At 37.8% G+C, this 14,882-nt stretch overlaps 1 protein-coding gene across 11 annotated transcripts in view; it reads right to left on the bottom strand.

The window, feature by feature from the left end:
• Positions 1–5,005: 5,005 nt before the first annotated feature.
• The window catches only part of SCEL (sciellin), a 125,156-nt gene continuing 115,279 nt past the window's right edge, over positions 5,006–14,882 (bottom strand). For 10 of the 11 annotated variants that reach the window (XM_010810880.4, XM_005213878.5, XM_010810876.4 and 7 more), the window contains 3 exons: positions 9,856–9,964; positions 7,241–7,343; positions 5,006–6,032 (listed from right to left, as the gene is read on the bottom strand). In XM_010810880.4, the coding sequence (XP_010809182.1) occupies positions 6,016–6,032; positions 7,241–7,343; positions 9,856–9,964 (229 nt within the window). In that variant the 3' untranslated portion in view covers positions 5,006–6,015. 11 annotated transcript variants of the gene reach the window in all.

The following is a 14,882-nucleotide window of genomic DNA, read 5'->3' as shown; positions in this document are numbered from 1 at the left end:
AATGCGTGTTCCTGCTGCTCTGCATCCTTGCCAGCAATTGGCATTCTCAGGTTTTAGTTTTTAGCCATTTGAATAGTCAGGAAGTAGTCTCATCATTATTTAAATTTGCATTTCCCTAATGAAAAGTTGGAGAAGGCAATGGCACCCCACTCTAGTACTCTTGCCTGGAAAATCCCATGGACGGAGGAGCCTGGTAGGCTGCAGTCCATGGGGTCACTAAGAGTCGACACGACTAAGCCACTTCACTTTCACTTTTCACTTTCATGCATTGGAGAAGGAAATGGCAACCCACTCCAGTGTTCTTGCCTGGAGAATCCCAGGGATGGGGGAGCCTGGTGGGCTGCCGTCTTTGGGGTTGCACAGAGTCGGACACAACTGAAGTGATTTAGCAGCAGTGAAAAGTGACACTGAGTGACATTCATATGTTTATTTGCAATCTGTGTATCTTCTTTGCTTAGGTGACTCTTCAGATCTTTTGCCCATTTTTAAAAGTTTTTTTTGTTTGTTTGTTTCCTTAGTGGTTAGTCTTCAGAGTTCTTTGATATGCAGAACAAGTTCTTTACCAGATATGTACTTTGCAAGTATTTTCTCCCAATCTGTGGCTTATTTTTTCATTATCTTAACAGTGTCTTTCATGGAGCACACATTTTAAATTTTAACAAAGTTGAACTTAAATTCTTTTTTTAAAATTTTATAGATTGCACTTTTGATGTTATATCAAAAAACTCTTAACCAAGTTTAAGGTCATGTTGTTTTTCTCCTAAGTTTTCTTTGAGAAGTTTTGTGGTTTTGCATTTTACATTTAAGTCTATGATCCACTTTGAGCTAATTTTTGTAAAAGATGTAAAGTCTGTGTCTTGGTACTGTTTTTTTCTTTTCTGTACATGGGTGTCCAATTATCTCAGTACTATTTTAAAAAACTGTTCTTTCTCCATTGAATTCTCTTTGTGCTTTTGTCAAAAATCAGTAAACTATATTTGTCTCAAAATAATTTTAATCTGTTCATGAAACCAATTATATTCAACAATGTCTTAATGAAACAAATTTAAAAGGCATAAATGAATTCGATGAAATATCACCATTCATTTGATGATGTACATTTTTAATAATATATTATGAAACAACCACAGTTTATCTCTTGTCTGCTTCTTCAACCGCATCGTTTCATGTTCACTAATTCCAGCCTCCTGGCAATCTTTCTGTAATTGCTAAGGTCACACTTACCTTAGGGCCTAAACACTTTCTTGTGGGAGACTTCCAATCCAATTTGCCTTTATGGACCTGAAGGGTCCTTGAAGCTGGTGATCTTTCCTTTTCTCTTGGGAAAAGAGGTAAAATTAACAAATTGTAACTGTCAAGAAAGTTACATCAAGATCTGTATGTTCCTTTCAACCAGATACATTATTCATATTGCCACAAAGGAATAGAACAAGTAACACTTGTAACATTCCTGTGAGAAGTCTCTTCTAGACCTGAAATGCTGCTGCTTAACTGTTTACTGTCTCTTTTTTGAAAACAGAAAGGAACTAGATCCTGAGTGCTGCCTCAAATGAGGTGAGCAAATGTCATACCTGGCCCATTGTTTCCACTTCAGGTGAGCATTGGTTCAGACCCACCACTGACACAGTCACTCCTTTATCCAGTGAGCAACTTCAGCCTGAGGACCAAGATGGAGTAACCATTTGGTGTAACCCACCCATTGGCAGAGACCTGAAAGCTATCTATGTAATATCTGAATATTGTTTTACATGAGGAATAGAGGAAGCTTAAAAAATCCTTTGACTGTTCTCTGTCTCTTGGCATCTATGAATCTGGATCTCATATTTAAGAGAAACAAGGACACATTTAGCCCAGAAAGTAGAATGATTTTGGCCAATCCTAAAATATCTTCTCTTGGAGTGCTTTTCCCCAGGCTATTTCCTTCTCATCATTCAGCTGTTATTTGAAATATCATCTGACAACATTACTTTTAAATACTGCCCCTTGACCTGGTTGCTGTATTTTATTTCCTTCATGGTCTTATTTGCTTTCAGAAATTATTGTGTTTATTTACATTTTGTCTTTCAAATTGCTCCTCCAACCTTTCTTTAGAATTTAAGTTCCATGAGGACAGGAGTCTTGGCTATTTTGGTTACCATGGAGATCTGGAACATAGATTCTAAATGAAGATTTTTAAGTTATTGGAAAGTGAACAGATGAATGAATGACAGTAGATTATAAGCCATGCACTTTTTCCTACAGACTCTAGAATGATTGGATTTTCATGTACGAATGAGAATGTTTCAAAGGCAATGAAGGTAGAAGATCTTTCCAAGGTGGTATTTATAAGTGATGCTGATAATCAGTTTCCTCTATTCCAGTGAAAAAAATTGAGACCATTACCTAACTCAAGAGGCATCTGAACACTTCAATAATATATCAGAAGCCATATTTCTCAAATGGCAGGACAAATAGGTCCAGTAAACGTGAATCAGGATGGTGCCCAACAGTTGTGTTGTGACAAAGTCAACAAGCAATTCTGTAGCACATACAAAACATACCACAGCTCTTAGGTATCTAACGAAAGAGTTATCTGAGAAGGGGGTAAGCGTAGATTTATAGATCATGCAGTGTTTGGGCTGGTGGGTACAACAGCACTTCAATGTTTTAAATCTCACACTTTAAGTAGCAGGAAATAGACTCGTGAGACAAATGGCCAATGCAAGTTAATATCGGTATATACGAGTGAAAAGACTGACTTAAAACTCGACATTCAAAACACTAAGATCTTGCCATCTGGTCCCATCATTTCATGGCAAATAGATGGGGGGAAAATGGAAACAGTGGCAGATTTTATTTTCTTGGGCTCCAAAATCACTGAGGACGGTGACTGCAGCCATGAAATTAAAAGATGCTTGCTTCTTGGAAAAAAGCTATGACAAACCTAGACAGCATATTAAAAAGCAGAGGCAGCACTTTGCCAACAAAGGTCCGTCTAGTCAAAGCTGTGGGTTTTCCAGTAGTCATGTGTGGATGTGAGAGTTGGACCATAAAGAAAGCTGAGTGCCAAAGAAGGGATTCTTTAGTACTGAAGTGCTGGAAAAGACTCTTGAGAGTCCCTTGGACAGCAAGGAGATCAAGCCAATCAATTCTAAAGGAAACCGTGAATATTCATTGGAAGGACTGATGCTGAAGCTGAAGCTCCAGTACTTTGGCCACCGGATGCAAAGAGCCAACTCATTAGAAAAGACTCTGATGCTGGGAAATCTTGAGGGCAGGAGAAGAAGAGGGTGACAGGGGATAAGATGGTTGGCTGGCATCACTGACTCAGTGGACATGAGTTTGAGCAAGTTCTGGGAGTTGGTGATGGACAGGGAAGCCTGGTGTGCTGCAGTCTATGGGGTTGCAAAGAGTCGGACGATACTTAGCGACTGAACAAGTGTCTCTGGGAACTGTTGAATGCTATGAAATAGGTAGAATACTAAAAATAATTTATTTACCTTATACCAAATAACCAGTATATTCAGTAGTAACAACTACAACAGCAACAAAAAAATAACATTAACATTGTTAGTTTGCCTCAATGTAGACCAAACAGTCACTTGTTTTGGTAGAGCTCTGAATCAAGCTGAGTTGGAAAATGTTCCAAATGCTCATGATTTTCTATCATAGTAAACAAGTCAGAGAGTGCCCCGGTTGTGAGAACTGGACCATCTCATCACATATCTAATTATAGGAGTGATTGCAATCAAATAATTAGGGATGCACAGATTACTTCTTGAATAAATTTTTATTTCTCGGCCTTAGTAAAAGAAAAAAAAAAAGATTTTAACAGATTCTATCTCCAAGATTACTAGATACATTTTATTTTGTTTTTTAGAAGAATGCTTTCATAGTAGAGCAATTAATTATTTTTAGAGACATCTTTTAATTAGTAATAGAATCCAGGGCCTGGTATTCTGAGATGTAGGCACTTGTGTCCAGGAAAAATATGCCAATCATAACATAATTCGCTGCAAACAAAAATGAGATCTTAAAATTGTTTTAGAAATCTGTCATCCCTATGGTGCAAATAATCCCAGACATAATGAAGTGGACTTGGTAAAATCAGCAGCCCTTTTCGCTTCACTCTTTATCTACTCTATTTTTACAACAGCTTTTGGTTTAATTTAATACATTATTGTAGAAGAAAGGGTCCATTAAATAGCTACAGAAGAGTGAGAAAGAGTGCCCCTGTTAGGTTTTTTTTGAAGTGAAGCATTCAACAGTAGAGTCCTTTAAAAATGGCATTCAAATGATTTTTAATTACTACAAAGGCATTGAGATGTTAATACACTCTCTATAAAAGAGAGGGCTACTATTCTACTCATCCTTTCCTGCCACGAATTTCAACTCTAAGAAAATTATTTCTTTTGATCCACTCTGATAGCATGTAATAAGAGAACAATAAAACATATGGCTCAATTACCACCACTTCTCATCAAGCATGAATTAATGAATATCAAATTATTATTAATTGTTTTTTCTGGCTTCCTCTCCATAGGACAATGATTACACATTGCTGTGTTTTGATAAGTATTTAGTGTTTAACACTTTGTAGACCAGTATCTAACAGGAACAGATGCTTGAAATCATTATATGGAAGAATCATTCTTCACATTTAGCAACAGTTAGAAAATAACATGATTATCTTTTTGGTCTCCTTAGTTAGTCATTTTTTTATAACTGCCTTAAACTCCCTTAGAATCTCACCCTCTCTCAATGCTCCATATGCTTTCCTTTGAGAAGCAGTTCCTATATGCATATAAAATAGTTTATAAGTGCGATGTCTCAATTTTAATAATAATAATTTCACACAAGATTACTGACTTTTCAATTCCTTAAGAAAAAGCTCTTTAAAAACCGATGTTATGGCTTAAGCAGACAAAAAATTAAGTAGTATAGCACAGAATACAATAAATTATGATCACTATAATTGACAATATCAATGTCACTGAGTAATGTTTATAGATGATGCACAAGAAGATTCTGTGTAACTGACAGTTCATTTTATTTTTACAAGCCATCTGTAAATATAAAATGCTATGTAGTAGGAATAGGTACAGCATGCTAAAGAACATGTCTTTGTGGTCCATTACCATTATTTCTCATAGATCATTTACAAATCCAGATTTTGAAAAGAAAGCGTAACAAATTATAATATGTAAACTATACATGCCATGTGATTTTTACCCATTACCAATAAATGCATGTCTTTGTATTTATAAAACATGTTCTATAAAACTTATATCTGTAATAAACTAAAGGATGACACCAACGTTAAATTGTTTAGATATCCTATCTAGTTCTGCATGCTTAACAAACACAGATTCAGATATGATTCTAAAGATCAAACAAAAACTTGCTTTAGCATCTCAGAGTTTTGGAGCAGAAAGCGACCTCAGAAATCATTTTCTCCATTTCCCCTCATGTTACAGATAATAGCACCAAAATCTGAATAGTTTAAGTGATTTTCTGAGGTCCATACACCTTTATACACTAACATCTTTCTGCCAGACTTTATCTTTCTGCCAAAATTTCTATCAACGTTTCTTTTCCATATAAGAAATGTACATATCTTGCTTCCTTGGCAGTTTTGTCAAGATGTCAGTAACATCTGTAAATCCAAATCCCTAAGGAAACAAAGATGAGAAACTGGGAATCCTGGTCTCTAATGGAAACCATGATACACAGCCTAATACTGAGCAGAGATGGACCTGGTCAAGGCTGACAATGCTCACTGCCATCAGAAACATCCTTCCTTTGATGCTGCTAACTAGACCACTTAAATTTTTTATCTCTAAATCTAACCAGATACCAGATGGTTCCCTTTATGTATGTGACCTTAGTATAAGCAATTATATTATTTATGCAATAGCAGAATTGTTATACAAAGAGTCAGTCATTGGTGTAAAAGCTTTTTTAGATTACATGTTCTTATAATAAAAATTTTAATTTCTCGATGAATCCTTTCCTCTTGATTTTCATGTGCCAGAATTACTGAATCCACTTGGCTGAAAAATGTAAAGAAAATAAGTTATATATACAAATTCAGTACAAAAATAAGCTTATAACTAAAGTTTTAAAAATAATTATTCATCAGTGGAGGTGGGGTGAACTAAACAGTGTACTTTTACCACCTACTGAATTCATCACTGTGGCAAGGCTTTTGGTCATACTGTGAATATGAAGCACTGATGCCCCGTATTCATATTTACGACATGCTTGAGCATCATGTCTTGATAACTTATATGTACTATAAAAGTGCACACAGATAGGGAGGAAGACACAAAGACATCTGAGTGTTTTGGTAACCACATCTCCTAAACCATTTCATGGACTCCTGGGACTGAAAGTTTTAGACCTGCCGCCATGCATATCAAGGCCCCCTGATGTAACACTGGATCCTGATAAGGCTGCTCAATGAGGAAGAAAAAGGAATATGAGAATGGCTGGAATATGAGAAAATGGAATATGAGAAAATAAAAAGCCAAGTATGAATATAATTAGCTTTGTTCTTGTCATCGATTCTGCAGCCTGATGGAACGTGGGTTTCTGAATATTTTTCAGAGCATTTTCCAGATGTAGCCTCCAAGCACCTCATTAATATCACACATTTGTCATTAAAATCCATATTTTGGATCCCATGTAACAACCGCAGATGTTCCTTTTCCATTCGCCACCAGCAGGAAACTTTCCCTTTACATAGTGCTGTTGTCCAGCTCCCCAGTACACAATTAACTTTAAATTTTCCATTTAAAATTCACATTAAAAGGTGTTTAGTATAATAACCAAATTAAATTATAAAAGTATATTCCAGTGCAAATATAAAAGATCATTCACAGAAATGCACTTTAATTCTAATTCTAACAATGATCTGAGCAAAGAAGGTATATTTTTGTTTGCAAAAAATGGAAAATTTCCTACAATAAATGACCTAAACTTATTCGTATCTGTGTCTGGTCTCATACCAGAAGAAAACATAAATTTTGACTTATTTTATACCATAAATGAAATGCTACCATTGTATCTGCAGCTGAATTTTTAATATAATTAATAAAATACTTTCCATTTTTTAAAATTTTATTTTATTTTTAAACTTTACATAATTGTATTAGTTTTGCCAAATATCAAAATGAATCCCCCACAGGTTTGAAATATTTCAACACTACCTAAAGTTCACTAATGTTAGTGATAGTTTCTCACAGAGTTCAACACTTACCTACAACTTTAGAGTAGCAAGATTCACAATGTATTGTCTGCCTATATATCCAAATACTGTCACCTGCTTGTAGGTTTTCCAAAGGTTGTTTGCATATTTCACACTAAAGGAAAGGTATGTATAAAGTTTACATTAGATATGAAGTTTAGATTCTTGGTTAACAGGATTAAAAAAAGAACCTTTTACTTTATTCCATATCATCCTTTATAGCAACACTCTGATGAAAAGAACGGTGAGAAAAAGTAAGAATCTACTTGTCTGATCCACACACCAAACTTTCCAAACAAATTCTCTCATAAATCCCTCTACTATGGAGGTGTGCATTTCAGGGCATACCTACTACTGAAGTTTCTACCTAACTCACAATAAAGTAGATGAATATTTTCAAAAATTGGTTATGCCAAAGACAAGAATACTGTTGGATATTGCAAATTAGAACACTAAATATATATATTTTTGCTTACTAATGGAGAGCTACACTGTCCAGATACAGTGTCATTGAGCAAAACAAACTTCTGACTCCAGACACAATTTAAGGGGAAATTTGTTTCAAGTTATGCTGGTTAAAGAGGCAAGAAAGGCTTGACATCTACCTTAAACCTGTGCTCACTGGAGCAAGTCTACTGCCAACCGGCTGGCTTTCAAGTTCGTTGACACAAATTGTCATAGGTCAGTATAGACATGTTTAAGCCAGTTCAGGTAATTCTCTATAATTATGACTATAGAGTAATCTGTCTTTTCTTAGGAGTGTGGGGGTATTTTTATTCTCAGTAGTATTTTATGATTAAATTGACAATGGAAATAAATCATCTAAAATATAACAAAATGGAAATTATTCCTGTTGACCAAAGGCAATAATCAGGAGAATTTTCTTCTTTAAAAACTTTTGTGCATAATAATTTAAAATAAAGAGCTGTAGACTAATTTTTGTTCCACTGAGTAAATTTGAATAACTTTGAGGAAAGTTTACTGTCTTAAAATGAAATAATTATGAAATTTTCATGTCTTACTTTATATAGAATTCTATATATGATGGCCTAAATTTGGATTTTGTTGCCTCAAAATGAGGCATTGAATTTGTGTCATTGCCTGAAGCTAATTGAAAGAGAAGCAATCAAGTGTCAAAGTATTGGGCTGGCCAAAAAGTTCATAACATCTTATTGGAAAACCCAAATGGACTTTTTTGGCTAGCCTAATATTACATCTACTTGACTGAATCAGATAATTTGCATCAATCATAGAATCTATCAGCACTAGAAAGGACCCATAGATTCAGGCTCTGGTTCTCAAACTGGCTGCCTTTAGATCTATCTAAGAAGGCTTTAAAAACACCAATGCCCAGAAATCATCTCGAAGATACATGATGTAAGTGGGGCTGGTCCCAAGCATTTTATTTTTCTCATCATCTCCCCGAATGATTATAACGTTCATTCCTGGATTGAAAACCACTAGTCTAATCAGCTATGTCATTTTACAGATGAAGAAACTTAGGCTAAGCTAATTTAGATGATTGTCCAAAGTCACACGGCCACAATTAGTGTCAGTTAGAACTCAAACTCAGGTCTTCAGGTTCCTAGTTAAGTGCTCACCTAGTTATACCAAAAACTATATTGTTGACCTACCTAATACTTTTGTGAAAAGTAAAAGAAATGGCATATGAAAGCATAAATTGTGAAAGAAACATTCTACTATGTACACTTTAGTATTATTATTATTCTACTAAGACACTGATATTGACAAGTTGCTCAGTCATGTCCGACTCTTTGCAACCCTATGGGCTGCAGCCTACCAGGCTCCTCTGTCCATGGGATTTTCCAGGCAAGAGTACTGGAGTGGGGTGCCATTGCCTTCTCTGGCTCATTCTACTAAGCCATATTTAATTATAATTAATCATGCTCTCAAAGGCAGGCTGAGTTTTAACTATTGTTAAGCCCATCGATCCTAATTTTATGATGTAAGAAGCCAGTAACTTTCTTCTCAAAAATTTCTTTTCCTTTTTGGATTTCATTATATGTTTATTGCAATGTGGAGAAAGGAATGGCACCCCACTCCAGTACTCTTGCCTGGAAACTCCCATGGATGGAGGAGCCTGGTAGGCTGCAGTCCATGGGGTCCCACAGAGTCGGACACGACTGAGTGACTCCACTTTCCCTTTTCAGTTTCATGCACTGGAGAAGGAAATGGCAACCCACTCCAATGTTCTTGCCTGGAGAATCCCAGGGACGGGGGAGCCTGGTGGGCTGCCGTCTCTGGGGTCGGACAGAATCGGACAGGACTGAAGTGACTTAGCAGAAGCAGCAGCATGATTTATGAAAATGCTGCAAAAACTTTTCTAAAGAGAACAAGTGTTTATCTTTTTATAGATTTAAATCTGTAGAGTAAGAGTTATCAACGTATCAGTAATCAACTCTAAGCCTAAAGTCAAGAGAGTAATTATAAACCTTGGAGTTGCAGGCTGAGAAGTCAAAAAAATATTTAAACAGTGCATTATTAATGTGCATGACAGTGTTTCTGAAAGTTTTAACTTCATCTCATATATTCCATTAGATAATTATTTTTATTCTAGTCATTATGCAATTTTGTATGAAAATTAAATGCAAGAAACATAGCCATACCTTGAAGCAAGTCGAATGGCAGCAAATTTGTAATTCATCTAAAATCATCTTGGTTTCTGTGCCCAAGGGTTTTCGACAATAAGTGCACATGTCTCTCTCAATGACAGACCTATAGAGATGTAAGCAGTTAAAAATAAATTTGTCATCATGAAAAAGACAGATGTATTCCCCATAAAGTCATATGGAAATAACATGTTAATTTTATTGATACTTTAGTAAATTGTGTAAAAATCAAGGAAAGTTGAGGACTTACTTATCCTAGTAACAGACTGGATTCTTCTAGTTATTTCAGAATGATATCAAAGAATTAACATAAAAGACAGTTTCAAATTATTAATTCATTAGCAATCAAAAGTGCATCTGAGCAGGTTAAAGATGTTCACAGTTTCCTAATTGAACTAGGTTATAAGTACCCCCTTGAAGCTAGAAGAGGGTTTTAAATTATTAATGTACATATATCATAGAAAAATTACGTTGAAGATTAATATAAAAATTTAACTCTCAAACATTCAGTAGTACAAAAATAGAAATCCATTCAAGAACATGTTGGTAAATTCACAAATGATGGATACCCTGGACTATAGGGTTCAGAATCACCAAATTCTCCCTTGCTGATTCTCTTGGTGTCATTGCAAGACTCAGAATATTAGGGTGACTTTAGTGACAAAAATCCTTTGCTATTTACTTTGGAAAATTAATGTTCAGTGATAAATAAATGATTCAGTTCAGTTCAGTTCAGTCGCTCAGTCATGTCCGACTCTTTGCGACCCCATGAATCGCAGCACACCAGGCCTCCCTGTCCATCACCAACTCCCGGAGTTCATTCCGACTCACGTCCACGAGTCAGTGATGCCATCCAGCCATCTCATCCTCTGTCATCCCCTTCTCCTCCTGCCCCCAATCCTTCCCAGCATCCGAGTCTTTTCCAATGAGTCAACTCTTCCCATGAGATGGCCAAAGGACTGGAGTTTCAGCTTTAGCATCATTCCTTCCAAAGAAATCCCAGGGCTGATCTCCTTCAGAATGGACTGGTTGGATCTCCTTGCAGTCCAAGGGACTCTCAAGAGTCTTCTCCAACACCACAGTTCAAAAGCATCAATTCTTCGGTGCTCAGCTTTCTTCACAGTCCGACTCTCACATCCATACATGACCACAGGAAAAACCATAGCCTTGACTAGACGGACCTTTGTTGGCAATTTACTTTGGAAAAATAATGTTCAATAGTAAATAATTGATTAGCAAGTTCTAAAGCCCTCGAGTCACATCAGAGCCTTAATAAAGGGCCAATAACTATGTGATTCTTATCCTTTTGGAAGATCTTAGATAGTCTTAAATAGCACCTTGGGCAGAGTTTACTAGTTAGTCTCAGGGTGTTAGCATAAAAAGCCTGGAATTTCCAAAGTACTGGGGTAGTGAAATAAAATAGCTAATACTTTAGTGCTAATATGCTTAACACGTGTAGCACATTTTCCATGCACTTTGTGTATATAAACCTGTCTATTCTTCATAACATCTCTGAGAAGCAGATTACTCTTATTTTTATCATTATTGTACACAAGAGGAAGCTGAGGTATAGAAGGGTAAGTCATGCAGCCAGTGAGTGGCAGAAGCAGGATGTGAATGAAGGCAGAGCGGCCACAGAGCCCTGGGCTGCCTCTGGGCCTGCCCTTTGATTGGGCTTACTAGATGATAAGAAACTAGTCATGCCCAGAAATCACAATCAATCCTATCATCAGGACCAGGACTCGAAGCAGAGAGGAGGGAAAGTGGATGGGAGGAGGGGGAAAGAGAGGCTCCTCTCTCCACGAAATTCTCCAGACAAGAATCCTGGAGTGGGTAGCCGTTCCCTTCTCCAGGGATCTTCCTGAGGCAGGAATTGAACCCTGGTCTCCCACACTGCAGGCAGATTCCTTACTGACTGAGTCAGTGGGGAAGCCCATACATATGTACACAAACGCTTAAATTTCCCATGTTAGACTGTAAACTCTTCAAGAGTAGAAAGCAGGCACTATCTAGCATCCTTGCATTCCAGAGACACTGAGAGAGGAGCTGGGAATATAAAGAAGAGTGAGAAGGTCTCCTTCAAGAAGAAGTTTCTTTCCACTAGGGTAGCCAGGTGAGTGGATGATTGCCATGTATTACGGACATGTGAAGAGTTAGGAGAGCACAGCCAGATGAACAGCTAATCTCTGGGGTGAAGTAGGAAAGGCTTGTCAGCATAACTGCCAGGTGAGTTAAAGCTTGAAGGTGAAGGAGCTTTCAAGGTGAGGTGGGGAGGGGCATGATGGAAGGGTTCTAAGCAGAGTGAACGGGACGTGTCAAGGTGAGACACAATGAGGGTGGCTGAAGTGGTTGAACTTTAGTCCGTATTCAGCAGGACAAGGTGCTGAAGGCCCATAAATCCTGTGCAGAGGATTTGATCTTTATCCTATAAAGTGGCACTGGCCACTTTATTGTGTGTGTGTGTGTGTGTGAGCTTAGACCACAGCACTTTTAATGTGTTTTCCAATACAATCATTATTATAAACTTAATATGCAGAAAATGATTTGAAACCACTGCAGATGGTGATTGCAGCCATGAAATTAAAAGACGCTTACTCCTTGGAAAGCAGAGGCATTACTTTGCCAACAAAGGTCCATCTAGTCAAGGCTATGGTTTTTCCAGTGGTCATGTATGGATGTGAGAGTTGGACTATAAAGAAAGCCGAGCGCCGAAGAATTGATGCTTTTGAATTGTGGTGTTGGAGAAGACTCTTGAGAGTCCCTTGGACTGCAAGGAGATCCAACCAGTCCATCCTAAAGGAGATCAGTCCTGGGTGTTCATTGGAAGGACTGATGTTGAAGCTGTAACTCCAATACTTTGGCCACCTGATGCAAAGAGCTGACTTATTTGAAAAGACCCTGATGCTGAGAAAGATTGAGGGCAGGAGGAGAAGGGGACAACAGAGGATGAGATGGTTGGATGGCGTCACCAGCTCACCAGCTCAATGGACATGGGTCTAGGTGGACTCCGGGAATTGGTGATGGACAGGGAGGCCTGGCGTGCTGTGGTTCATGGGGTCGCAAAGAGTCAGACATGACTGAGTGACTGAACTGAACTGAAAGTGATGAAAGTACATATAACATGACTTAAAACTCTAATTTATTAAGAATTTAAATTGTGATCATAAATTGAAGCAATGTTTAATTCTTGGGTATAATTAGGAAGAAAACATACTAAATTTAGTGTTTGCCCTAGTACTGGGTCTCTTAGTCATAAATTTTCATACCCTAATAATTTAATGTGTGTGCATGCTCAGTCACTCAGTTGTATCTGACTCTTTGTGACCCCATGGACTGTAGCCCGCCAGGCTCATCTGTCCATGGGATTTTTCACACAAGAATACTGAAGTGGGTTGCCATTTCATTCTCCAGGGGATCTTCTTGACTCAGAGATCAAACCCATGTCTCCTGTATCTCTTGCATAGGCAGGCAGATATTTTTACCACTGAGCCACCTGGGAATCTCTTATTTTATATATAGTAGTATATATATGTCAGTCCCAGTCTCCCAATTTATCCCTTCCCTCCCCTATCCCTTGGTAACTATAAATTTGTTTTCTACATCTGTGACTCTATCTCTGTTTTGTAGATAAGTTCGTTTGTACCCTTTCTGATTCCACATATGACAGACACCATATATTTGTCTGTGTCTGACTTACTTCACTCAGTTGATAATCCATAGACCCATCCATGTTACTGCAGATGGCATTATTTTGTTCTTTTTTATGACTGCATTAATGCTGCTGCTGCTGCTGCTTCAGTCGTGTCCGACTGTGTGACCCCATAGACGGCAGCCCACCAGGCTCCCCCGTCCCTGGGATTCTCCAGGCAAGAACACTGGAGTGGGTTGCCATTTCCTTCTCCAATGCATGAAAGTGAAGAGGGAAAGTGAAGACACTCAGTCGTGTCCGACTCTTAGTGACCCCATGGACTGCAGCCTACCAGGCTCCTGCATCCATGGGATTTTCCAGGCAAGAGTACTGGAGTGGGGTGCCATTGCCTTCTCCAACTGTATTAATGACTTGACTTTAAATGGGATTGACATGACTAGATAAGAACTGTGTGGAAACAGCTAATTTCTCACAATAATCAACAGAAAATGTTACCTGACTGACAGGCTTTAACGGAGAATTGACTTTTGCTCTGGTGACTGAAAAAATTTCAAGGACCACTTGGGAAACAGGAATGAAATTCTTCATACGAAGAGCAATACTTTAGTGAAGGATGTTTTCCTTCACTTTAGCTAACCATTAAAATATAAGCCCACCAAACTCTGAAGTTGCTGATGTCCTTACTAAGATCATACTGTTAGTTAAAGATCTTTTCAGAGTATTTTGAAAAATCTAGTTCTGTTTCTTTTTTTTCTATTTTTTGCTTATCTAGACAGTATTTGTGGTGCTCAGGTAGTCACATCAAAGAGCTATGACTTAAAGCCAAGACACTCAGAAGACCCTTGGTAATACAAGATCTCACAAAAGTGACCAGAAGAGGATATAATTTTGATGCCTGGTTCATCTATGTTTCCCTCAGCAAATGGGACACAGGTTTTGTTTTTTTTTTTTTTTTTTTTTCTTTTCTGGAGTCAATTTATTGAGTATCTGTGAGGTGCCAAGGACTGTGTCCCAAGCTAAGGCTATGCATAAAAATATGTCCTGACCCTCAGTGAGCCTTATTTTAGCACCAGCAATGGAGAAACACCGTCAACAGAATATCAGACATTTGTATTACAGCTGGTTTCCAGTGGTTGGGTCGCAACATGAATTATTTATTTTCATTTTCTCTGCTGGAAGTCTGCAGACTTGTGTCACATGAGTGTCACCTATTTGCCCCACTGAGCATTACATGCTAAAAGAGAGTAATCAAGAGCAAAATGCTGGGGTCAGTTTACTGGCATTAAATTGATGCTCACCCTAGCCCTCCCTCCTGGGCACTGAGCCCATGCTCGGAGTGGGTCACAGCAGTGCATCCACGCAGCTGTTTGTAAGG

The sequence above is a fragment of the Bos taurus genome, chromosome 12, assembly GCF_002263795.3.
Source record: "Bos taurus isolate L1 Dominette 01449 registration number 42190680 breed Hereford chromosome 12, ARS-UCD2.0, whole genome shotgun sequence".
NCBI lineage: Eukaryota > Metazoa > Chordata > Mammalia > Artiodactyla > Bovidae > Bos > Bos taurus.
This window is presented reverse-complemented; position numbering and strand designations above follow the sequence as displayed.